The sequence below is a fragment of the Cololabis saira genome, chromosome 5 (genome assembly GCF_033807715.1).
Source record: "Cololabis saira isolate AMF1-May2022 chromosome 5, fColSai1.1, whole genome shotgun sequence".
Lineage (NCBI taxonomy): Eukaryota > Metazoa > Chordata > Actinopteri > Beloniformes > Belonidae > Cololabis > Cololabis saira.
This window is the reverse complement of record NC_084591.1, coordinates 20,761,385-20,789,234: the sequence shown is the minus strand read 5'-3', so window position 1 is coordinate 20,789,234 and position 27,850 is coordinate 20,761,385. Positions and strand designations below refer to the sequence as shown.

The window sequence follows — 27,850 nt, the reverse complement described above, 5'->3', positions numbered from 1 at the left end:
TGCTATTGATACTTGCTTGAGTAATGTTTCCTTTGACAGAAAGTTTTATGTTTCTGTCTGAATACCATAAGATCTACTCGGACTACAATTATTACAATAAGTCCTGACACTGAAGTCTTCAAAAAGGAATAACATTTTCACAGTTGTTTATCAATTGCTTATTTATTGTGTGAGTTCTCCTTTTAAAAGATGGGCTATCATTCATATGTCACCGCAAGCTTATTCTGCTACATGCTGTTTATCAACTTCAGAGCTTTACTTTACAGTATAATGGTTAGAGCATAATATGAGCATAATGGAACTAACTTGAGTATAACGCAGCCAGACCCCGTGGGCGGTGCTGTCCACGACACCTGTATCCTGGTGCGTCGGCGAGGGGTGCTTTCCGTCACTGCAGGAGGGCAGTTGGTCATGAACTGTGTGTCGTCATCGTCGATGATCTGGAGGCAGAAGAGGGGTTGAGGTCAACGGAAACGGAAAACAAGTAGTTTAGTTTTTAAGCTTTTCACTGAAATTAATATGTAAATATTTTCAGACAGTGGAGACATATGGAGGTAGATTTGTTTCTTAATTATTCAATCAAAAAAAAGATTGCTTCAAAAAAAGTGTTTGATTGCAAACACTTTGTCAGTCAAACATGTCTGTCAATGGGGAATCATCCACCCACTGCGGGATGTTTGTGTCAAAATGATTCAATAAAAAAAAAAGACTTCCAAACTTTTTTCACTTCAATCAAAAAAAAATCACTTTAAATCGAAAAAAATATTTTCAATCCAAAAAAAGTGTTCAAATGCAATTTTTTGGGTCTCAAATATTTCTTTGCTTTCAAACACATTTTTTCTTTGATTGAAAAAGTTTTTTTTTATTGAAGTGATTTTTCTTTTTATTGAAAATGTTTTTTTCTTTTTGAAGCAACTTCTATTTTGATTAAATGATAAAGACACAAATGTCCTACCCATAATATGGCCCAAACACAAAACAACACTACTTCAATCAAAAAAACTTCACTTCTATCAAAGAAAACATTTCCATTCAAAGAAAAACACTGTTAAGATGCATTTTTTTGAGTCTCAAATATTTTTTTGCATTCAAACACTTTTTTTTCTTTGATTGAAATACATCTTTTTGATTGAAGTGATTTTTTTTTTTAATTGAAAATATATTTTTTGATTGAAGCAATCTTTATTTTTATTGAATAATTAAGAAACAAATCTACCTCCATAGGGATAAAAATTATGATAAAAAACAATCAGCATTGTGAGAGTATTGTGAGATTCATGTGAAAAACATCTGCTGTCTGTGGAAGATGGAGCACTGTAAAAAATAAAAAAAACTTGAGCTGAAGCAATTGATTCATCACCCTTTCTGGCAATAAAACTGAACTTCTGTCTGCTGCGATCCAAATTACCGGCATTCCTCATAGTCGCGCGCATGACCCGTCTTGTACGCAGAGTGAAAGACTGGTGTTGTTGGCAGGCAGGTAGAAGCAGAGCTGCTGTCAGCGGAGCCAGCAGTGCTGCCCAAAAAGCACCGCTGCAAGACTTCAATGAAAGTTAGTGTGTGGCCTTTCCTTGATGGCAGGGAAAGAGGGAACAGAAGGGACTGAAGAGTGATGCCAAGTGGATGTTTGCACAAGAGTATGATTTATGATTTTGAAGCACCAAATGTAAACCAAAATTCTGAGTTGGGGGATAGTAGGTGAGGTTGTTTTGTTGTACTCCTGCAGTCTTTGGGGTCCCATCTTTTAACCGACTCCCAACTATCTAACTGCTTTCATGACTTTTGTCAGTCCATCAGTAGGTCACTGTTAGATAGATGGTGGTTGGACAGATTTTATACGAGTTTAGCCGTGTTCAGGCTTCCCCAAGTGCCAACCATTTAACTTCCAGTTGGGTCTTATGCTGAACTAAGTTTCGTTGTAGTTCTTTGACTGGCTGCTCGATGATGGCTCCAAAAGTGAATTTCACATCTGTGATTATTCTGAGGGGACTTAATTTTCTTGTACCACACCCAGAGAGTTTATATAAAGCAATAAATCTATTTCTAATTTGATTTATTTACAGTTGGCTCCGCCAATTGCTGGCCGTTATTTCCTCATCTGTAATTATCATACTACCACACGTAGTGAAGCAACCTGGGGTTCACATTAGGCCAGTGTCGGCTAAACACAGTGATCATTGATTGTTAAACGGTATATCCCTCTGTAAAAGCCTGACCAAGGCTAACTTTGATTGACACGCAGTAGGCGTGTTCCCGTCGCCTTGCTAAAAAACGATCTTCAGAAACCAATAAGCTACTTGACCGAATGCTTATACAGTCTATGTTTTCAACCAATAACAGGCTAATGTTTGTGAAGTGGTTTGCTTGACACATCACTATCTCATCTTTTTACTTAGCGTTGGAATTATGTTTTATTTAAGTGGAAATGGTCTATCTAGACTTAAACCTGAACCTTTACCTGTTTTGTGTGCTGTCTGTAAATACATCTATATCTATTTATATATAGATATATACATAGATATAGATATAGATACTGCATATACACACATACACACTCACATTTAGATCCGGATCTGATGCCAGGATGAGGAAGAGATCATGAGATTAAGGTTCTTCAACCCAAAAATGAGAGACCTTCCAAGAATGGCTAAAAAAGATTGTTAAATTACGGTAAAGATATTTCACTGGTGAAGTGTACACTATCAGGGCCAGACCTAGAAAGAATCAATTAAATAAAAGGATTTATTGTGAGTAATGGGGAAATCTACTTGGACTGAGTCCTTACAATAAAACTGCTTAAATATTGTCTGTACAATAGCACCAGTCTTTTAACCTGTTCTGACATCAGCTCTTGCTGATTGTCTTGTTTTGCACAAATAAGTAACACTGGCTTGAGCCAAAAGCAGAGTTACGGGAAAGCAGATATTTTTCTGTGTCCCGAAGTGATGCTCTGGATATTCACAGAATTGTATATTCAAAGCATGTCTTGCCTGGTCCTCTCTGTACTTGGACCCTGTCAGACATTTCATAGACTAAACACAGAGAAACAGAAACACCCCCGGCCTCTGACCTTGCAGCTCGTGTTCTGCCGTCGTCTTGCCTCAACAATAACAATGACCAAGCACCCAGTCCCAAACTGCTGTTCGGACATTAGGAACAAGACAAAGGTCATAGTTCCTTCTTTTTTGAAACAAAAAACTTTTTTTAAATGACATAAAGTCTATACTGTAAGTCACACTACAACACAAACTACTAACCGAAAAGCTTATCAAGAGACATAAAAAACCAGGGAAACAAAAAGAAAATGAAGACAAAATGGGAGAGAGGTCACCATCTGTGAGAAATACAGACATAAATTAGAGCCAATATGATGAATTGACACAGAACCTACGTGACGCTAACCCTTAAATACAGAGCTGCTGTCTACACGGGAGGAAAATTAATCTATACTGTAATGATGCTCTTGGCACGGATGTATACCTTCAAGGATAACTTTTAACATTCAAATTCTGTCTGTTCGCATGGCTGTCATTTTTGCAAGTTCAGTCAAGAGTTAACACTAATACCACAGTCAGGGCAGTCCGGTCACGAGCCAAGTCAGGGCATGCCAAGGTTCAACACAAACCTGTCTGACTGTAAGACAGTCATGTCAGCACTTCCCAATCCAAATAAAGGCAGGTCAAATCACTATTCTAGCTCAGAGAGCCCAAGCTCAAGTTGTTTCCCAGTGCACACAGTTGAATGGGTTTTGGGTGGTAAATATTAGATTTCACATAATTAATTCAAAAGTTATGCTAACTCACTTAAAATTAAAGGGCCAACTGAAGTTCTTAGCCTGGTAACATAACAGAGTTTTGAGTCTCGTTGTCACTTCTTCCATGCGTTTATCTGCGTTTATCTTCAATGCGTGACAAAGATTTGATGCGTGACAAAGATAAATGCAGTTGTTGCAAAACAGATTATCCTGTATGGAGCCCAACGTTAGTAAAGCTGGCTTTTGCCAATACTGTAGTAGAGCCAGGAGAGTTTTTCTAAACAGTAAGTGAATATTACTTTAAATGAATTCTCCAATGAAAGAGGAAGGCATAGGAGCCCAAAGAAGGAGATGCACAGCAGCCAACAAAGCTGTCTTCTCCTTCTCTTGTGTTCTCAACATATCAGGGCACAAACAGCTTTCAAAACTCATTTCAAAGCAACATTAAAAGTCAAAATTAAAAGACACAGGGGTTTTCAACAGCAGTGGTTGGAGTGGCAGAGACTGAACTCTAAAAGTGAACCTCTCACTGAAGCTCCCTCTTCCAGCTACGGCAACATCACAACACTCCACCAGCAACGGGAAAACTGAGGCCAGCACAGCCATGTGTTGTCCTACGGGAATTACCAGATAGAAACTTTTTCTTATTTTCTTTAATCAGGCTTTTAACTGACTCATTTAACTCTTAATAATTTCCTATGCCCACCCCTATTTTTATTGGATCTTACTACTCTGTTTTATATTAATCTTTAGTTTAGTTTATCCTGTTTTATTATCTCATTGTTTTATCTCAATGTTATATTTAAGGGCATTAATACGTTTTATGTTTGTGTATTGTTTTTATGTAAAGCACTTTGTGCTGCATTCTATGCATGAAAGGTCCTATACAAATAAAGTTTGATTTGATTTGATTTGATTTTATTCCTGTTGGCAGTTTTTCTTTTTTTCTCTTTTTTTTCAGCACTGCGTTTGATTCTGCAGCAAATGAATAAAGCAGCCAATGACCAGAAACATTAGGGGCTTGTTGCTGATTTTGGACAACAAACTAGAGGAAATGGACCAACTTTAGATTATGGGATGTCTTAATGCTTTGTGAATGTGCACACTGGGGAGGGAATATTGAGCCTTCCTGGGATCACTGTGAATACAGACCTGAAGAGCATAAGTATAATGAAGAGGGGACCTCCAGTATGTCTTTATAGTCCAGTCTAACTTCTTAGTAATGACACTAGTTCAGGGTGTCCTGAAAACCCATTTTTTTAAAGGCAGAGGAAGGAGTAATGCTGTGTCTTTTTTTTAACAAACTGTACCGATTTTATCTGATGCATATACTACATAAAAGATGAATAAATAAACAAAATGCATTAAATGAGTAGACTACATGGAGATCCCAAAATGTATTTCCTCAGTTTAAAGGAGCATGAGGCAGGATTGAGGCAGGATTTATGAAAAAGAATTTGTATACGTTTTAAGTTTTCTAGTAATAATGTCAGATGAAGTGTTCCAAACCCAAAAGAATGAGCCCTCTAGCGTATCTCTCTCTCGTGTGCTGCAAAATGTGCTGCAATTCCGGGTCGGAATTTCCCGTGCTGGGCTGCGGATGTGACGTCACATGACGCTGCATGTGCGTTCTCCCCGTTCTCCCGTGCCGGCTTCGCTGTTGGCTGCAGTACCCCCAACGGCCGTTGTGGTGAAGGGTGGCGCTAGAGAGTCTCATTTCTTAAAAGGAGCCTCATGCTCCTTTAACTTATTGTTAACTTGGTATGTTTTGGACATTTAGCCTTCATTCTGTTCTTGTGAAGTAAAAAAGAGCAATATTTGAGCCGCAAGCTTTTCCCAGTAACCAGCACAGGCAGCTCTGGTTAAAAGAGAAATATGATACGTGACAAAAAAATCTGCCGCTGTCATGTTGTGATACCTTCTCATCCCTGAATTAATTACTTATCAAAATGAATTTGAAAATAGGAGATTAGTAAAAAACGCTGCATTATAAATCAAAGACTTCAGATAGACAGCAACCCAGCAATCAGCGAGTAATAAATTGATCGATCTCAAAAATCCTGATCAAAAGTCCCTCCAAAGACTTTATTTCATCCATTATACAGTACTTAGTAAAACAGTTGGGCTTATACTTATACGGTACATATACCTGCATGTATACTCCACAAACTGCTTGGGCATCTACTTTCCCACAAAGAGAGAACAGCTTCATGCATTATAAAGCAGCAGTGTGCGTCGCAAGATGCTGCAAAACCTCTGTGATTGGAAGGGGTCCATATGACTTAATTTGATTAGTGCTTATTCTGTGTGTGGCATTCACATTAGCATGCATGACTTTGTTCTCTGGGTGCACAAAGATCACCGAACACACTGAATGCAAACCAGGGAAACATGTGGCAGGACACTATTAAAGTGACTTTAAACAACGGGGGGATATGCTTCATAAGGATGTAGTGTATGACTGCAGCATGTTGCAATTCAGTTTATGAGCAAATTCATAAAACCTAGTCAGGTGAAAAAGTTATTTGCAAAAGTGAAATCAAGCAGACAGTTGGCAGACTGATTTCTATTGTTTAAGAGGGAACTGCTTCTGAACGAGTTCAGACTCGTGCCTCGCTGTAAGTAATACGTGATCATTACCAAGTCTCAGGATTGCTTGTTCAGCTTTATATAAACGAGCACCACAGCACTCATCCAGCCAAGACATTCAGCTATGGCCAGATTGATGGAAAGGATTGCATGTCCGATTCAAGCATGACTAAAGCAAAACAGCTTTGTTGCATTTTAGTAATTCAGTTTAAACAAAGAAACTAATAAGCCTGACACATTACCACCAAATCCGTTAACTAGTGGTGAAAGTAAGAGAAGAAGAGGAACGTGAAGAGGAAAAGAAGTAATTGTGGGAAAACTGGCAAAGGAGCGTTTGTTTTCTGTGACAGAGCCTGACATGTCTGTGAGAGTCCACCTCAGCCTCTTTCAATCTCGCGCTCTTGGTTCAGATGGCAAACACAGATGCTTCACAGTGCCTGCACAAGCAAACGCAGAGCTCTGTTCAAACACACACACACACATCATCACACACACAAAGAGCAGGTGACAGACACGGCAAGCATGATCTCTAAAGGAATCTGACAATAGGAGTTATATTTGAGAGAGAACTCGCGCGCATGTGTGTGTGTGTGTGTGTGTGTGTGTGTGTGTGTGTGTGTGTGTGTGTGTGTGTGTGTGTGTGTGTGTGTGTGTGTGTGTGTGTGTGTGTGTGTGTGTGTGTGTGTCAGTGCATGCACACTGCAAGTAAGTAATTAAATGCAAAGCAGCTGCAAGATGGTGAATGGAGTTAAAACCTTTGGGACCAGAGTCCAGATATGAGAAAAAGGATAAGAAAAACAGAGAGACGGAAAGATGGATTGAAATGTCACATCAACACTTAAAGATGAGCTTATTTCAGAGGGTAACAAAGTTTTCTTGTCTTGCTGAAGACCTTGGAGGCACTGACATTTTGCCTCAGGCTTTCCATCAGTCTAAGTTGAACTATTACTGCAGAACACCTCTGAGATCGTGGGGCCATCACAAATATTGCATCATATTACATTTAGTGTCTAAGCCTCTCTACCAAATCAGCAGTGTCACATGTCCAAACAGGGTCTTTTTGAACAACTGTGTGTAGTTTTATTTCCAGACAAATGGGGTTTTTGGTGTACAGATCAAATATAATCAAATCAAATATAAAATTGATGTATCCACAGATGAATTGTTATTCTTGTGTTAAAATAGTTTGTCTGACTTATTTAAGACACATTTAAAGCTGTATTTCTGTCATAGCAGTCACACGGTGAAGATCTTGTATTTTGTTTCGGTTCATGAATATTAGATAAATGGACAGTCTGTTTTTTTTCTCTGTCCTTTAACCCCGTCATGTCCTTCTTTAAGCTTTCGTTTTACTTGTCTGGAAGCTGTGATGCTACCGACGCATGGTGTGGAGAGCTCTGACACCATCTTCACAATATGTTAGAGAACAAACTACCTGACACAGATGTTTAAAAGTGAAAGACTTTTTATAACTCAGCCTGAGAAGAATAAAAATAACCACCAACAGAAGCAAACAAACATAAAAGTAAACAAAAGTGAGAAAACAGTCAAATTTTAGGGCACTTCGATACAAATATAATTGTAAGATTTAAAAAAACATATGGTTGCTAAATGAGTGAGGTACAAGAGGAAAATACAAAAAAATTTATATTTAGCTGCAAAAGGAAGCTGCGGAGATGAGTCGATTGCTAGATCCTTCATTTTTCTCTGGCTCTGAAAGCGATGGCTCATTCGGGAGTTCTCTCAGCGTTCTGCAGGCTCGCCTCATGTGCCTCCCTCCCTGCCGCGAGTGATTGGATGGTCGGGCCATTCTTCTTTCCCAGCCTGGTCTCACAGCAAAACAATCGTCACGAAAATTCAATCTATTGATTCATGTTCACAAGCACCATTTTTGCTATTATTTCATGCCATCCAGCATGACTTTCAGAGTAACTCATTTCAGTTGGATGCTTAGTTCACGTGTGCAGCACATTTTGTGTGGACCTACTACGTGTCCACTGGCCTCAATTCCCACCAAACTCTTTCAGTATTCCCACATGCAATAAATGAATGTAATAAATGTGTTGCGGGCTTTGGGCACATTCTAACTGCATTCAGAAAGGATACGGCTACATCTCTGCTCAAAATCTGTCTACAAATGCTGGCCAAATCAAGACTAAGGTTCAGTTTCACTACTTGTCCTATCAAAGATGACCTAACTTCTTACCAAAGGTTTTCATTCAGATCTTTGACTTACTTTGGCAGAATTACTTCCTTACTCCATATCAATTCCAGCTTTAAAGTCATCACTCCACTGTAGCATAACAACATTTATTTTTCAGTATATATCTCAGACCAAAATGAGTTCTCTGCTTTTAACCCATCACTAGTTACACTAGGAGCAGTGGGCTGCCCAGGGAGCAGTTTGGGGCTTGCACAGGGGCCCACAGTGGTTCACTTCTGTTGCCAACCCGGGACTTGACCCTAGCCCAGGGGTCGGCAAGTAAGTTTGGCTTCGGGCCAAATCTTTTCGGACCAACTGAATGGTGGGCCAGAAAATCACATCAATCAGGCGAAACATGTTTTTTTTTCTACTAAACAAAACTTTTTTCCCCTTATCTATAGGCTACAAGTATTATTATACTATTATATCTTGTACAAAAAAATAATTTAAGAAAGTCCTTAGTTTAAATAAAGTAACTTGAATTTGCTACAGACTGTTATTAGTGTGTTATTACTGCTTTAGCGCTACTCTGTGGCTGCGTTATGAAACCGCTTATAAGTAACTTGGTGATAATAATATTATTTTCTGTCAAGCTATTAACAAATGCAGTCCTTCTTTTAAATACACAGAACGACATTAAACATATGAAAAACCCATGACGCACCCATGAACAGTAGTACTTGCACACGGAGCAGCAGCTCTCTGTCTGCTGAAGTCAGTGAGAGGATATGCAAATGAGGCAGATTTTCCTACGTATGTTTACACATATAATGGACGTTTTACCATTTAAAAGACCAACAGCAAAACTCAAGGTAAGTTATCGTCTTACCATTTCAAAAGCTTCAGGAGTTTGGCCGGGAGTCTGTGCCTACGTCACTCCTGAATATTTGTGTGCACCTCTAATTAAGGCCCCCCTATGCTACAGGTGACAGGGAACTATACAGAATTGTGTGCGTCCGGAATCATGAAGATTCTACTTTTATTTTATCTTTTCTAAATAAAGGCTTTGAATTCTCTATGAAATTGTCGTTTTTGTGATAGTAAATAAAAATCTGGCGGGCCAGATATTATTGGAGACGGGCCCATTTTGGCCCGCGGGCCGCCAGTTGCCGACCACTGCCCTAGCCCAAGCCCACCTCTGTAACCACTAGACTACCACTCACCAGCAGCTCATCTGTCTCTGGCAGAGGCCCTAAAAAGGCTGGAGCTACAGCTCAATCCTTTGTTTCCTTCTTTGAAAACCTCTTTGTAGCTTTTGACAAGATAAATCATGCCACAAAACTATCTATAAATTTGGAGATGAATATCTTGGGCATAGGACATTGTTGGCTTAAATCGCACCTCTTTGGGCATTCTTTCAAAGTATTATAGTAAGGATAAATGTCCACATCTCGTTGCCTCACTACTGGGGTGCCCCATGGATCATTTCTGGGACTACTTTTCCTTGCAATATAACCTCCCCTTTTGGTCTTGTAATCTAACCATGAAGCTTCAGGTGTAAACCAACTCACTGTATGACCCTAGGGATGTCTCTGTGACACATGGATGAAAGAAGGGGACTTTCAACTAACATTGGTCTGTAGATCATCCCAGCAAATCCATCCATCCAACAGAATATCAAGTTGAAAATATAAAATATCTGCTATATGTAGGTTGCAACAAATGGATGTATGGAGAGAAAATCATCTACGCACACACAAATGTTTTGTGTCGATTTTCTCTCCATATGGATGACCAGTTATCCTTCTCAGACTATGTGCTATCTGGAAAATCTGGAAAATCCAGGCATATTTGACTATGGTTTTGGCTTTCATTTCTTGTGTTTCTTGTGAGGTTTTCTTTAGTTCTCCTTAGTTAATCTTAAATTGTATTCATTTGTGTCCTGTCATAGTCCTTCTTGCTTTGCTTCCTGTTTTAGTACAAAAGTCTGCTTCTTTGTGTGTTTAGTTTTGTTTGACTTCCACTAGTCCAGCATTTCTCAATTCCAGTCCTCATTCCCCCCTGTCCTGCATGTTTTACATGTGGCCTTGCATCAACACAGCTGATTCTTATTAATGGTCCTTATCAGCTTGTTATCAAGGTCTGCACAAATCTGTTGATGACACAGCTACTTGTATCATGATGCGCTGAATCAAGGTAGTATCTAAAAACATGCAGGACAGGGGAGAATGAGGACCAGAATTGAGAAATACTGCGACGAGTCCCATCTCTCCTGATTGTTCATCTGGTGTTAACTCAACCAAAAATGACAAATAGCCCCCGTTACTCATTGAACTTCACTGTTTATCCTTGGCTGTGTGAATCAAATTAAAGTCACAAACGTTTGCCAACAATGTGACAGCTGGAACTGCAACCAGGTATTTAAACTCTTTCTTTTTCGCTTCTCTTCTTTGAGAAGCTTTTTTTTTTTTTGTAGAAACTGAATTCTTTCTGAGTTCTTGAAAGGAGCCACACTCCAAGTCCTGGCAACCCGTCACCGTACCTCTGGTCATGTTTTGTCTTTCTTTGTAACATTTTCTTGTACTGGCCTTTTTTACTAATGAGACCACTGACATTTTAAACATTTTTCTACACTCGTTTTCTAGCACTTTTCAACATCTGTTACTATAAGTAGCCACGGCAATAGAAAAAAACTGTTTACATATTGGAGTAGTTGGCTAAGCTTTGCAAAGCCAAGTTAATGTCCAAAATAAATCCCTATGCCCAAAATTCTGGTGGGTTGAAAGGAGGTATTGAGTATGTAGAGGAGTAAAATTGAGGCGGAAGAATAAACTATTTCTTCTCTCAAATGTCTTTGAGAATGTGATGTCAATAAAATGGAAGAGCTGGGAGCAAAGACGAAGACAAATCAAGGCTCTCAGGAATTAAGTATTGCTGGTGGGACATATTTTTGAGTCCTTTTCAACCTGAATCTGAGACAATACTGGGAGACTGCAAACAGAACAACACAACTAAAACGAAGGGCGACTTCAGTGCTCATGAAGAACAGATGGTATCATTCTGGATGAGTTCTTGTAATAGAGCTTCGCTTTTGTAAAGTTCCCTGTTTTATCTTCAGATGCTTTGTGTGACTTTATCAGTTGTATCTGTGGTGAGCTCTGCGGTTTTCAAACACGGCTATCTTTCCACAGCACATTTCTCAGTTTATTTGATATGTTCTCCCTTGGGGATAAATAGAGTATTTTTCAATTAAATTCCCTTTAATTTCAAGTGTGACACTGTCGGCCCTTTGCACAAGCCAGTCTCAACCCAGACTGTTGTCGTTACGATGATGATGGATGATGGCACAAGCGACCAAGTGTTGTCAAAGCAGACATGTCCCTCTCTACCTCCATTAATCTCCTAAAGACTTGCTAGAAACTCTGCACTTCTACACCTGTTCTTTTATATTCTGTTTTTTAATCAGATTTAGTAGTCAGCGCATCAGCCAAAGTTTCTTGCTGTACTGAAACCTAAATGTTGTTCCTCACTTGAAAGTAGCTTTGAAATAAAAGTATTTGCTCCATGGCTCAATTTTAACTGAATGTTTAGGGAGTGAGACTTGTCAGCCAACAATCCAAAAAACGTTTATATTTGGTTCATTGTTACAATGTGTTTTAGCTTGACATTTTTAGGCACTAGTAGCCTTTATTAGACAGTCCAGAGACAGGAAAGCAAAGAAAAGGCAATGACATGCATCAAAACACAGCTCAGGACTCAAACTTGGTTCAGCCCAACTAGTTGAGTTACACCCTACAGTGTCTGTTTTGCCATGTTTTTTTAAATGCTGGATCTTAAACATTAGACATCCCCTCCAACCTCTAAATACAGGCTTTTCATTGGCTGTTTAATGTGATGCAATAATCCTTTTGTCGGTATGTGACCAGATTTGGTTTGACACTTCATTGTTCTAAGTAGATGTTTTCATGACCATTCGTCATGAAAAAATTTAAATCAATAGATTCATTTTCCTTGACTGCGTCAATTTTTTGCAGAGATTTTGTCCCTTCATACGTGATCCAGTCTCCCCACTCGCATCTCATTTTTCTCATTACACAGAATCATGAGAAACAGGGAATATTTTGCCATAAGCTTCCACCTTTCAAGTCTGTTCTGCACATTGCTCTCGCTCCGCTGACAGAGCGGAGCTGGAAAAGGAAACAGCCTCACACCTGCCGTGGGGAGCAACGGTGACAGCCTCTCACCTCATGTTTCCAGCCAACGCTCAGTCACCATTGTTAAACTAGCCAATGCTTGTGGATTCCTCAAGACTCAAGGCACAATCTGGTCCTAATCACATATCAAATCACCGATAATATAACCAGCAGCGGTCGGAGGATTTTAAATGCAAATCATAACGGTTTTAGCACTTAAAAGGCTCAAGGGGGACATAGTCCTGATCCTTATGTGCCACTATCCTGCTTATTTTAGATGTCCCCCTGCTCCAACACAGCTATCTCAAATTAATATGTCATTGACAAACTTGTAGAGACCTTGATGCCACCCTGAGGTGATGGATTCATCTGAGCCAGCTGTAGTGAAGCAGAGAAGCATCTTAAACATACAGGGCAGCGGTAACTGAAGACCTGGATTGGAAAATACTGGAAGACATGCTCTACTTCTGAAAAGCATCCTATCTTGAAATGTGAAACAACTGTGTCGGGTGCAAACCAGGGCTCAGTCAGAACACTGAGAGGATCTGGATGACTTGAAACTTACTATACAGCATTCAAATTAAATAAATAATTGTAGATGTTTACATTGAGGCAGACTAGTAAAATCCCCCCAATCATTCTATAATATTGTTTTCTCCAGATAAACCGAATCAGTTAAAACAAATTAATAAATAAGTGTGTATTTAAACCAGGAAGGGTTAGGGTTAGGGGTATCATCAAGTATTGTACAGTTTAAGATTTTTGTTTAAAAAATCAGTTTATAAAGTTCAAAGGGGATGTCCCAGTTATTGGTGTATTCATTATTAAAGGAACCTTACTTAAAAATGAACTTAAATAAGGTCTTTAAAAGTTGTGGTGACACATTTCTCAGCAGATACGAGCCTACTTACATTTGTATTTGTGACTCTTTTTCAGGCTTTTTGGCCATTTTTGATTGTTAAAACTATTACCAAGGATACAGAGCGTGAATAAATTGCACAGGCTCCTGCACAGACCAAGGATGAGTGACGGGGCTGTTAAGACTGCAGCAGCCCAGCATCCACCGCTTTTGGCTTCCAACTACTAAAAACTAAATGGTAACATTTGGAATGACACCAAAGAGTGGTAAATTACTGTAGTTTTCTCAAGAAAGTAATTTTCCCTCAACTAATGTTCTTAAAGTGCAGCTTATAAGACAATTTCACCCAACACAACATATTTAAACTCATATTTAAAGGGAACGGCACAATCTACGAAGCCCACTGCTAAAAGCAACATTAATGTAAGTAACAACTCTTCGATTTGGCGTGTCCATTTGTTGACAGGGAAATCACAGAAGGCTCCATTCTTAGCCGCTACAGTAGAGTTTCATGAGTTTGATTGGACTGTCAGACCAATGAGCAAGTTACTCTGTGAATCAAGCAGCAAAAAGACAAAAATCTGAATGTGAAGGAATTAAAATAGATCAGGATGTGAAGCACAAAAAAGACAATCAGACTTAGATTATACACATTTTCTTCATAGATTTATATTCTCAAAAAGAAAGAAGAAAAAAGTGAACCATTTCCTCAGAGTCAGAATTTTTTCATGGTACTTGACTCGTGCAAAATGCATCAAAATGTGTCCTTTAGAGACTATGGGTAAAATGATTGCCCTCATTCACTTCTACTTCTCTTCATTATTAGGGGTGTGGTCTTTTGACTGATGGCAGGAAAATTCAAATTACCAAAGCCGAAAAATAAAAGTCCACATTAGTATGGCCATGTGTTCTGAAATTCTTTACTCTTTACAATTGATTTCATAAAATTGCCATCAAAGAAAGTACCGTTCAGGAACCGGTATTGAAGTGAAGGTAGCTGTACAGAACCTTTTTAAAAAAGGTACCACGCCACCCACATTCTCCAGTACAGAATCAAACTGATAATCAGAACTAATAATCACATTGGTGTTAATGAAATCTTGTCATTCCCCCATCCCTAAGCAAGGTAACAGCAACATACTTTATGTTGGACATAAACCAAAGAGCAATGTTACATTTCTGATATTAGGTATCAGAAGTCCCTTACTGCAGAGCAGAAGACGTTACCAGGCACCTGAGCATAGGCATCAGCAAAAGCAAGCACGTGCAGTAAACCTTGTATCAAGCATATGATGACCATGTCCTTGGAAGAAAACATTTTCCATGTCATTCAAAGTGTCACGGTGCAGTTGGAGTAGGGCCCAGATGCAGGAGAGCAGGAGTTCCCAAAACCAGTGATTTTTTTAGTGAAAACAAAACCAAAACACTGCCAGGCAGGATACACAAACCAGAACTTAAAGCAAGAATCCAAAACTACAAAAAACCAGGGCAGAAAAGGAACAAACAGTACGGACCAGCAGGGAGCAGGGAAAAGACAAGACCGGATATACAGAAGGGTTAACGAGACACAGGTGCAGACGATCAGGGGTGATGGGAAACAGGAACGTCAAACTAGAACTTAAACACAAAGGCTGCCTCCGAAATCCCATACTTCCACCCTAATGAGTATGCAAAATGAGTATGTGAGATTTTTGAGTGCGTCCAAAACATTAGAACGTACTCAATAGTATGCGCTATCCATACTCATTCCGGAGAAATGTATTAGTGTGGATTGATGGACACTAGCTAAGCAGAAACTTCCCACAATGCAATGCAGCGGTGTTTGGTTGCTAAGTGATATGTATACATTATGTCATAAGTATAATATAAGTATAATAATATTATTATATAATATTAATATAATCGTATATAATAATATTATATAATGTCATCTTGTTTGGGCCAGGATAAACAGGAAAGAGCGGAGCGGAGCGCTGCTACTGCTGCTGTGACACGTTACCATGGTAACAACTCCCCCCCTCCCTACGGCCGGAAGTCATGTGTGCGCTCTTAATAGTACGTCCGAATTAATGCACACTACTGATATTTACTCAAAAGTGTGCCGAACTTAAGTATACTTTTTAGTATATACTGTTTAGTATTGCATTTCGGACGCACCGAAAGACACAGGCTTCAAAATAAAACAGGAAGTGATAAAACCGTGACACAAAGACCTTTTTGCTCCTATTATTTTGACATCAATTTACATACATCCCAAGACTATTTGTTGTTACCTTGAGTGTATTCAGTTCCTCAGACACTTAAAGAGTCACAACTGAATCCTAAGATAATATTAAGAATTTAAACACTTAAACAGGTATTTTCTCAACACATAATGCATTCAAAAGCCACAGTCCATCATCAGCTCTCTTGCATCACTGGATGTTCCATGAAGTTACTAAGCATCCATTTTTCCCTGGAAAGTCTTGTTCAAAGTAAATACAAAGAGTCAGACACACACTTGAGCTTTGGAAAGTAAAAAAAAAAAAAGTAAATAAATGTAACTTTTGGATTACTTTTACTGTGATTATTCTACATATCAGCTCACCATCAGTCCCAGCCTGCTCACATCCTTTTCTTTCAGCTATCTAAGCTCAACTTTGCTTTTGTGATTGCCTCTGAAGCTTATGACTTAGTTGTGGTTCTTCAGAATGATTGGGTTTGTTTATCCCTCGCTAAAACCCAGAACCTTGGACAAAAAGATAATATCTAATGTTTTCTCATCACTTCCTTCATCCAAACAAGCTCCATTTGTCTCCCGGAGCAATAACACATTGCTGGCCTAGATAAATATGACCTGTGTCCCGCAGTAACGCAAGGAGGGCTGGGAAAGCACACACGCACACATATATACACCGTTTCAGTGCATTTATAAGCACAAAGGCACACATTTCCAAACAATGACTGCCAACTCATTTGGATACTTTGACGCACAGATGCAGACTCGCACATAATCTTTAAAAGATCTGACATGTTAAAAACAGAAATCTTTACAGCAGCAGGGATAACAAAGTTGGATTATTGCTTAAAGAAAAATAACAATCAACATTTTTTTTTCTCTGCGCTTTTGGCATTTTTAAGAGGCACTAGGAAAAAACAAGTACATCAGCGTGAGGGAGGAACAGCCATAAAGGGAATCGCAACTGTGTTAATTTGTCTTCTGTTCCAGCGCATAATAACAATCATGACATTGCAGAGGGAGACACATAATTAAATTGTGGAAAGTAAAACTTCAAGAAAATGAATTGTTGTACAAGATTCATTTTACCTAAGTATAATGTAAAGCTCTCGAATGAAGAGAAGCAGAGGCTGATGGATTGAAGTAATTTCAATAAAAAGCCAGACTCACTGTCATGCAGCATCTTTTCTTATCAATGTGTGACTGCAACTGGGACACAAAAGGATGGCATATTTAGTAAACTAAATCATTCTAAAACGCATTTTTTGTGCCTCAATGAATCCAGAGTAAGGATTTTATTGAGTTTTTTTTTTTTTTAATGCATTGTGTCCTTATCACAGAACTGGACAGAATACTTTTTTCTATAGTTTCAGAAATGTTCAAAAGAAATTCTTTCAACAGATGAGTGTTTTGAAAAGAAACCTATCTCTTGAGGTCTAAATCGTCTCTTTCTTTTGTGGGAAAAAGTGTACATTTCATCAGTCAGTCACAGAACAAAAAGTCTGGTGGATTTATCAATATATTAAACAGATTTCAAAGCCAGACTGTCAGCTTTAATTCTGGTGAGGTTGAGCCCACTCAGATCCACTTCTACTGACGGCTCCTCCTTGGTCTCTGAGGTCAGACTCTACAGGGAGCAGGAGGCCGAGACCGCAAGGTGTTTATTGTGCAGGAAGTACAAGTCTGAACTACTAGAACCAACAGTGAGTTAGCTGCACTGCCTTCCTGCCCAGCTGGCCTCCGCGGATTTGGAGCTCTCCAAATTTCCCTGAAGAAAATTCAGACGAACCAAGATCCTTATTCTTTCTCATCTTCAAAACCTTCTCGTTTTTGTTTTTTTACCATCCGTACTTTCATACAACAAACTTGTTTGTGGTCGCTGAAGTGTAAATCAGTTAAAGGCAAAAATAAAATCCAGATTTTCAAGCTTCAAATCTCCCGCAGGAGCTTAACACAACCGTTCTCATCTTTTAAAACTTTGGAGCACAATTTTACAGACGAGCACACAACTTCTTTCAGCTGTTGGTGTCTGCTCCCGCATGTCCTGTGTTTTTAATTGAAGTCCCATTTTCATTTAATGTGTGTATCTTGTGACTCCTGTTTGTTTAACATTTTTAAAAAAAATTTGTAAAAATGAGAAGTGATTCAAATGTATGTGGATGTGAATGTGTATGTACAACTAAATAGCTGTGTGCACATTGGGTATAGCTTCCTTTAATAAATGTATTTATTTTGCGTACACTCATTGAAAACAGATTCACTTATTTATATAGATTTATCTACAAGGGGTTATATGTTTAAAATGCATCTGCTGCTGACGTCCCCGAACACCCCAGTCTGGTCTTCGGCAGGAGGGTCCCCCCTTATGATCCAGGTCCTGGTCCAGGTTTCTTCCCTCCTAAAGGGGAGTTCTGTTTCATTCCTTCCAGACTGCCAGTGGCAGTAAACAGAGTGGATATGTCTCCTCGCGCTCCGCGCAGGTCGAGATTTAATAACAACAGTGTCACGTGAGTGACGTGTAGGCTACCTGTGCGTCTATAAATACCGCCCGGTAGACTACATCCGGCCTCTTGAATCTTCTCGCTGTTAACCTGACGTACATCGCTGGTTAATCGCTCCGTAGATCCGTGTTTCGGATCTATATTTTCTGCAGGTTCGGGGAGGTAAGCTCAACTCTGGTTGGTGGTGTTTGACAGCCTGCCTGTGACTCTTGGTCGGAGCGCACGTTGTGCCCTCTAAGGCTGTGGCTGTCAAGCCATCTTACCTCTCCCTTTCTCCATCGGGAGGATCCGAGCGCCCGTGTGTCGGGCTGGCTCGCTCCCCAGCCACACAAACGGTCTTGAATTGTTTGTGCTGAGCTGATTCCTCCACATGCTAGATGTCCCAGCCGCGTTCAGTGGTCCGCCCACTGCTCTCGTCTGTTGGTTCCTAGCCTGGCTTGGTGAGTATTTTTTACTTAAGCTTTAAAAAAAAAAAAAAATATATATATATATATATATATAAATTTTAAATATATATATATTAAAAAAAAAAAAAAAAAAAAAGCTAGTCCAGAGGTTCCGGACGCGTTCTGTGGCGGCCACAGTTCTCGCTTGGATTGCCTGGCTCCACACTGAATTGTTTGGATTAAGAACAGTGGTGTGAGGAGTCTGTTAGATGTTCTGATCGAGTCTCGGTTCTCGCCCAGATTTCCTAACTTGACCCTTTTATTTTTTGGAGGAAGCGATGATGGCTTGTACATCATGTGGCACTCTACTGTTGGTAGAGGATGGCCATGAATTGTGCCCCCAGTGTCTGGGGGTGGGGCACCTGAGGGAGGCCCTGTCTGACCCCTGCATCAACTGCAGCATTTTGCCGCTCTCGGTGAGAGAGGACCGGCTGCGTCAGGTGGAAGGCCTCCTCTTTAGGAGCGACCTCCCACCCTCTGGGCCCGCTCATGTCAGTGCAGGTTCCCGCAAAAAGCACCGGGACAAGCGCAGAGCGGGGCCCCATGACGAGCGCAGTGGCCCTACGCAGAAGAAGGCGAAGGATGCTCCCTCACGCAGTGAGATGGAGGATTTACGGGCTGAACTGGAGCAGCTTAAGGCCTTAGTGAGGGAGCGGGCTCTGCCCTCCCCACCTCTGGCGGTCCCCTGGGAGTCAGATTGTGGAGACGATGCTATGTCTACCAGGGCTTCAAACTCCATGTTTCAAGGCCGTGACAGTGTGTTTAGCTCTGGCGAGTATCCCTCCCCTGAGCTGCCGTGTCTGGTGGTTGACCCAGCTAGCATACAGGCAGAGGCTGGCTCGGAGACATCCCTCAGGAGCTCTGGGAGCACTGAGCTGGGAGAGGGCCCCTGCCCTTTGCAGGCAACACTACGTGCGGCCCTGGCTAAGGTCGGGCTGGATGATGCGCCCGCTGCCCAACCGGCGAGCAACCCATTCTTTCGCCGGACTCCTGTAGCCCCGCCCTTTGATGTCCCGCCCTCGCCTGCTTTTTTGCAGGAGCTGCGGCGCTGCTGGGCAGATCCAAAGGCGTTTGCCTACCATGGCAAGGATGCGAGGACTTTGGCCTCCATGCGCCAGGCGGAGCAACATGGCCTGGTTCACATGCCTCCCGTGGACCCGTGTATCGCCTCACTGGTCCTTTCACCAGATGAGGCGCTCAAAGATAAGGCCCGCTGTCCTAGGCCTCAGTGCCGGGTAACGGATAGCCTTCTCTCGACGGCTTATGATGCAGCAGGCCGCATGGCTCGCATTGGAAACTCCCTCTCCGTGCTCCTCCTCGCCCAGTCCCAGATGTTGCAGTCGGAGCATGAGGGCGGGGAGTTGGGTGACACTAACGACGCTGCGCTCCAAGCCTTCGGGCTGATGACCAGAGAGCTTGGCCGCCTGATGTCCACCCTGGTGGTGACGCGGCGTCAGGTGTGGCTGGCGCAGGCACCCATGTCTGATGATTGCAGGCAGACGCTACGGAAGCTTCCGGTAGTGCCGGGCCAGTTGTTTGGGCCAGAGGCAGAACAGGCGTTGGAGCGCAGGAAGCAGTCGGGTCAGGCATCAGAGGCCTGGGGTCGTCGGAGTGCGAGCATGGGACCCCCAGCTCAGCACTCCAGGAGACGGGGCGCACAAGACCTGCGCCGCTCACATCCCCCGAGCCCCCCTCCGCAGCCCTGGCAGCACAGCCGGGTTGCTGGGGGTGGTGGGCGTCAGCCCAGGGGCGCACACCCTCCACCTCGCCGGTCTCAGCGGGTGCAGGGGCAACACCAGCGTCCCCCCAAACCCCCAAATAATCCTCGAGGCACTCTATGAGGGCCTCGGGCCGGCGGTGGGCAGGTTTTCACATCAGCACCTGGCCTATTGGGCAGCCCATTCTCCAGATGTATGGGTTTTGAGAACACTGTCCCAGGGCTACAGGTTGCAGTTCCGCCGCCGGCCCCCACCACCCTCCGGGGTCAGGGAAACCTCGGTCAGAGACCGCGGGAAGGCCCTGTGTTTGTCACAGGAGATAGCCAAACTCTTGGACAAAAAGGCCATCACAAGAGTTCACCCACATACACAGAGCAGTGGGTTTTACTCAACATACTTCCTCATTCCGAAGAAAGACACTTCTCTTCGGCCTGTGCTGGACCTTCGGGGTCTGAACCAGTACCTGAAGGTCCTCCCATTTCGGATGCTGCGTACACGCGACGTCCTTCAATCTGTCACTCCAGGGGAGTGGTTCACCTCCATAGACCTCAAGGACGCCTACTTTCACGTCCCAATACACCCAGACCACAGACGGTTTCTCAGTTTTGCCTTTCAAGGCCACGCCTACCAATTCACCGTCCTGCCTTTCGGCCTGTCCCTGGCTCCTCGCATCTTCACCAGATGCATGAGGGCGGCCTTGACATCGCTATGCCTGTCGGGAGTAAAGATTCTCCCATATCTGGACGACTGGCTTATATGCGCCCCCTCGCTCCAGGAGGCGGAGCGGATGACATCCAGGGTCCTCACACATATCGAGGCTCTGGGCATGTCGGTAAATTGGGAGAAGAGCTTGTTGCGTCCTACGCAGCAGACTACCTTCATCGGCCTGTCCCTCGATTCCGTGTCAATGCAGGCACGCCTTACTGCAGAGCGGGCACAGCGGATTCAGGACCTGCTACGTCCTTCCGCCTCGGGATGAGGTTGCCCGTCCACGCATGGCTCCGACTGCTGGGGATGCTGTCGGCGGCCTCGGCTGTGACACCTCTGGGGCTGCTGCACCTGCGCCCCCTGCAGATGTGGTTCAACAACCTCCAGATGAACCCTCGCCTTCACAGGTGGGTCAAGGTCAAGGTTACCCACCAGTGCCTTATTCATCTCCACCGGTGGCGGGACAACACCTTTCTATTGCACGGTGTTCCTCTCGGCTCAGTCCCTTCGAGGCGAGAGGTGGTGACAACAGATGCCTCACCTCAGGGTTGGGGTGCGGTATGGCAGAAGAGGTCAGTCCAGGGGGTTTGGGGCCCTCTGTGGCGGGGACGGCACATCAATGTCCTAGAACTCCGGACTGTCTACTTGGCGCTGAGGCACTTCTTGCCCTTTCTCAGGGGCAAGCATGTCCTCGTCCGGACAGACAACACTTCGACAGTGTTTCATGTCAACCACCAGGGGGGAACCAGGTCGCTGGACTCCCTGAACGAGGCCCGGAGGTTGTGGATGTGGGCTCATCCTCAATTGGCCTCCTTGAGGGCAATGCACCTCCCTGGCAGAGCCAACGTGGTGGCGGATTCCCTCTCACGCCGGCAGCTGCCCCCGGGGGACTGGCGGTTGCACCCCCAGGTGGTGCGAATGATTTGGGATCGATACGGGAAAGCCCGTGTGGATCTGTTCGCCTCGGAGTGTACGACTCATTGTCCACTGTGGTTCTCCTTGGCAGAGACCAGTGCCCCGCTCGGGATGGACGCTCTCGCCAACACTTGGCCGAGAGGCCTCCTTTATGCGTTCCCTCCGATTCCCCTGGTGATGCCCACGCTTCACAGGGTGAGATTATCGGGTCACAGGGTCCTCCTGGTGGCGCCCAAGTGGCCCTCGAGGATTTGGTTCTCCACGCTCCTCAGCCTGTTGGACGGGGAGCCTTGGCAGCTCCCAGTACGGTCGGACCTCCTGTCCCAGCTGGGCGGGGAGGTATGGCATCCCTCTCCGAGCCTCCTTCAACTCTGGGCCTGGCCGTTGAGAGGGAAGGGTCATTCTTGACGCACCTTGAGCCCTCGGTATGTGAGACCTTGCAGAATGCTAGAGCTCCTTCCACAAGAAGGGTGTATTCGCATTGCTGGGCCGCTTTCTCCTCCTGGTGCAGGGACGGGGGTTTTGACCCGATCTCCTGTCCGTTACAAATTGTACTGCGGTACCTGCAGTATCTGTTTGAGGCGGGCCGGGCGGCCTCGACCTTGAAGGTGCACGTAGCGGCTATTTCTGTCCACCATGGCCACATCGATGGTAGACCAGTTGGTGCGCATTACTGGGTGGCACAGTTTCTGCGGGGTGCCAGGAGACTGCGCCCCCCCAGAGTGCAGCGTGCAGCAGCATGGGACCTGCCGCTGGTCCTGCAGGCCTTGGGCGAGGCACCCTTTGAGCCTATGGCAGGGGGGTCCTTGAGGACGACGTCATGGAAGACCGCCTTTCTGTTGGCTGTTACGTCTGCCAAGCGTGTGAGCGAGCTCCACGCCCTTTCAGTCAGTCCTACGTGCCTTCGGTGGAAGGCAGACAACTCAGGAGTGACCCTGTGGCCAAATGTCGCTTTCCTGCCAAAGGTGTTACCCCCTGACCATGCCAATCAGGCCATAGAGTTGGCAGCATACCATCCTCCCCCGTTTGAGTCCCGGCTGGAGGAGCGGGCTAATTTGCTGTGCCCAGTCCGGGCGTTGCAGCTCTACCTTCAGGCAACACAGAGCTTTCGACGCTCTGAGCAGTTGTTTGTGTGCTACAGGCGGGCGCACAAGGGCCGTGCCCTGTCGAAGCAACGTCTCTCCCACTGGATTGTTGAAGCAATCAAACAGGCTTATGACGTGGCAGGTAGACCTGCCCCTTCAGGCGTTGTCTGTCATTCCACCAGGGGTGTGGCCACTTCCTGGGCGGCAATGAGAGGGGTACCGTTGTCTGAGATCTGTGCAGCGGCATCCTGGACGGTGCCGTGCACCTTCTCCAGGTTCTATCGCCTTAACGTGGCCTCTGGGTCCACGCTGGCTTCGGCCGTTCTGCCTTTGGCTTCTGCGGCTGACCACTAGGTGGGTGTTGTTCCTCGTGACAGTGCTGGTATGAGTCATCCACTCTGTTTACTGCCACTGGCAGTCTGGAAGGAATGAAACAGAACGTAAGTTACGGATGTAACTATGGTTCTGTGAATTCCTGGATGACTGCCAGTCACACCGGTCACTCCGAACTTCCTGCGAGAAGATTCTGGGAGGCCGGATGTAGTCTACCGGGCGGTATTTATAGACGCACAGGTAGCCTACACGTCACTCACGTGACACTGTTGTTATTAAATCTCGACCTGCGCGGAGCGCGAGGAGACATATCCACTCTGTTTACTGCCACTGGCAGTCATCCAGGAATTCACAGAACCATAGTTACATCCGTAACTTACGTTTTTCTTGCCACTGTTTGGCTTAAGGCTTTTCTCCCACTAGGGGAGTTTTTACCTGCCATTGTTTATGTAATAATTGCTCGGGGGTTTATGTTCTGGGTCTCTGGAAAGCGTCTAGAGACAACTTTTGTTGTATTAGACGCTATACAAATAAAATTTAATTGAAAAATGTTTTATTGAATCTGTGTGCACGTGTGTATATGTATGTCTATTTATACATACTGTAGATACATAGATTCGTGTTAACAACAACAAGTGTCCTATACAATGGGTTTGACATGTCTGGAATGAATCAATAAATGAAATTACATTTTTTGGTTTAAAAAAGTTTAGATAGCAAACCAAAAATGCAATTCTGTTGCAGGCATCTGAGCGGCCGCAGGACATAAGAGGCAAGAAAAGCGAAGAAAATGAATCAGTGAAACAGCAAACAAATAAATAAGGGTTGATGTACCCCTTAAAAAAAGACCAATTGTATCAAGCCAAGCCTGATGTGAAAATATTATTGGTAAGTTTATATATATATATATATATATATATAAGTATATACACAAACACGCATGATCCCATGCAGACAGTGGTACAACAGTCCGGTGCCACCACCTACCCCTCCTCCATCCATCATCTATACCCGCTTTATCCTTCTCAGGGTCACGGGGGTCTGCTGGAGCCTATCCCAGCTCATTTCAGGTGAGACCTACCCCTCCTAACTCCTTAAAAGCGCTTACAACATGTCGCGGTTGTGCAACATCCTTTTTTTTTTCTTTTTCTTTTTTCTTGACAGTTTTGCATTTTGAAAATATAGACTTAATAAGGTTTGCAAGGGAAAATGTCGGTTTATGACATTTTCCTCCTTGAACACATGGCAGTGGTATTTTTACAAGTTCGATCAGGTTCGACTGTTTAAAACAACACGTGGTTGTTACACGTTCTGTAGTGGGACGGCTTTGCAGGCTGCAGGGAAGACGTGAGCGTGGTTTTATTTTGTGTCTAATTTGTGTGGCTCCCAAAAGCCATAAGAGGAAGGATGCCTGAAAGTAAGGAAATAAATGATAAACAAATGATACACTTAAAGAGCCATGACTTGGACAAAATCTTCCTTTTTTTCATTAAAGTGAAAATGTTGCAACTGTAACATCTTAAAGAATACTTTATGCTTGAGGAGAAAACAATAATGGAATACAAGTGTTCTTTTTTTTATTATAAGAAAAAAAACTATTAAACATCTCAAAAGGTTTTTACCTTTTTTCTTCCCTGCTTTCATTTCCGTTTTTTCTTCTAGACTCAGGAACATTTTTTTAATATGATTCAAATGGTTTTGAATTCATTTCATTACCATAAATTGACAGTGGAATTACAACAGTATCCATTATGTTACTGTTAGGGCTGCAACGATTCCTTGAGTAACTTGATTACAAAAAATGATTTCCTCTGCCTTAAAGCCTCATTTTAATTAAAATATAAATGTAAAACTCACGTTTCACATGGATTCGTTTTAGTGTGACACAACGTGCTTACACGTAGCGTAGACGCCTCACTGAGCGGCTTGGCCCATACGTATGACAGCAACTGTTATACGTCACGGCGTCCGCCATATTGGATGTGGCCAGTAAACTAATACGTTGAAATTACCAAACTTCATAAAGTGTTTTACAAAGAGTTTTAAGCTAATTGCCGTCAATGATCCATTCACACACAAACACTAATATATTTGGGAATCAAACAAGGCCAAAGACAACATTTCTATTCATTATTTTATGAAAAATGATTATCGTTTTTGGTTTTGCCCCTCCTTATTTCTTCTCTGAGTCTTCTTTCTCCTTCCTTCTGTATTATTCTTCCTCTCTCATACCATATAATTGCTCAATTAATCTAAAATGTATTCAGTTTACCATTACTTACACGCTTTAATTAAGCAAAAGTAAGTTTTATCCGATTAATCGATGGAATATTTGATATAATACTCGATTACCAAAATATTTGATAGCTGCAGCCCTAGTAACTGTTGTTACATCTTTCAGGTAAAGCCGCTAAAGCCATCTTTGGACAAATATTAGGTGACATTTTTTTCTGAATAACACTGTATTTCCTGATAAACATTTCTTTTTTTACTATCACTCACTGACAACTTGAGATATAAAAAGAAAAAGAAAAAAACCTTTGAGACCAATAACAACCTGCTGATCAATGCACATACCTGTTAAATTAGATTTGTTGGTGTAAGTAAATGTATCAGCCTACTTATAAATAAATATGTGCCCAGCATCAATAGGTTAAAACAAAAACCTCACAAGCCAAGGCAAAGCTGTGGGTGCCTTCATGAGCTGAACCCTGAATGTCAACGTTATAGGCTGATTTTCTAAAAAGGCAGCTACAAAATCAAGCTGAAATGATCAGAAAAATATTTTCAAGATTAAAGGCTTTAATGTCTGAGTGATTTTTGAAAAGATGGTCCATGCATTTATCTTCAGTACACTTGATTACCACAAGAATGTATTAAAAGGTCTGCCTTAAAAGATCAATCAAAGTACTAAACAGATCTGCTCCAATCCTCAGTTCCAATCAATCAGATTTAGGTTCCAAAGCCAGGTTTCCTAGTACGCTGGGAACCTTCTCGGTGTTCTAGGTGAAATAAACATGGAAAATTGTTCTGAGTTTTCATGCAGAATATATGTGGAACAAACTCCCAGAAAAGTGACGCAGCCTCTGGTTTGTTGTTAATCAAGTCTAAAGGCTTTTCTAACGGCAGCTGCGTTTCAGTCGGTCAACTCTCACTCCCATCATTTTTGAACAATGCCACCTTTTTAATGTTATACTTTGGCGTCTAGGCTCTAGCATTATCGCTTCCCACAGATAATAACTGATATTAGGAGTGATGCACAACAGCTTCGCCCCCTGTCCTGACCCGCAGACTCAGATCCACCCTCGGGGTGGTGGGAGGTGCTTTTAGCAGCAACAAGCTTGCTATGCATCAGCTGAAAAGGCAGAGAACAACACCTTTCCATAAATAAACTTGAGGATGTGGAAGTATGAACCATGCAGAGGTGTGTATATGAACACAAAATATCACTCACAATGTCTTAACTTTAAATAACAACTTAAATTTAGGGAAACTTTAGTTCAAACCCATATTCCCTCTTCTTATATCCCAGATTTTAATTTAGGAATCCCTCGATTTATTTATTTTCCGCTAGGGCTGGGCGATTTTGGACAAAAATAAAATCCTGATTTTTTTTTCTCTGAAAACCCGATTTTCGATTTCGATTTTTTTGGTAAAACTACAAAAGACAATGGAATAAATTGTTTCAAATATTTTATCTTTATTTTTAAAGAAAAATAGCAAACACATTTCCCTATTGGGAATGAAGTGCAACTGAAAGTAAAGTGACAATATTTACAATTTTCTTGACAAAAAAAGGAAAATCGATTTTCCTTTTTTTAACATCGTCTTGATTAATAAATCCGATTTAGATTTAAAATCGATTAATCGCACAGCCCTATTTTCCGCCCAGTTTCCAAGAACATCCTTTGAGGCCAAATCCACTTCAGTACTTGTTGGGTTGGACAAAACAGTGTGTAGGTGAAGCTACAACTGAACCAGTTCTCTAAAGGATTATCATTTTATCATAATTTTATCGCATTTTGGAGCGCATGGATGTCGTAACATTATAATAAGCTGGTTGATGAGACGGGGGTAAAACTATAAAAGGCTTGCAGACATATTCCTCCCAACCCCTCAACTACTGTACATGTTGGCGTTCAACTAATAATAATAATAATACTGGATTACATTTATATCGTGCTTTTCTGGACACTCAAAGAGCTCACAATGGTTCCATTATTCATTCCTAGTGATGGTGAACTACATGTGTCACCACAGCTACCCTGGGAAGAGGGTTCAAACCATCAATTCTTCAATTTTTGGACGCTCCACTGTACCACCTGAGCCACTGCTGCCCTGCATGCTTTAATGATACAAAAACAGTCGGAGAACAATTCTTAAAGCAT

The 27,850-nt window shown here is 42.5% G+C and overlaps 1 protein-coding gene across 4 annotated transcripts in view; it reads right to left on the bottom strand.

Moving 5' to 3' along the window:
- The window catches only part of spon1b (spondin 1b), a 153,561-nt gene that overhangs the window by 121,138 nt on the left and 4,573 nt on the right, over positions 1-27,850 (bottom strand). For all 4 annotated transcript variants that reach the window (XM_061721170.1, XM_061721171.1, XM_061721172.1 and 1 more), the window contains exon 3: positions 307-440. In XM_061721170.1, coding sequence (XP_061577154.1) covers positions 307-440 — 134 coding nt within the window. The remainder of the gene's footprint in view (positions 1-306; positions 441-27,850) is intronic.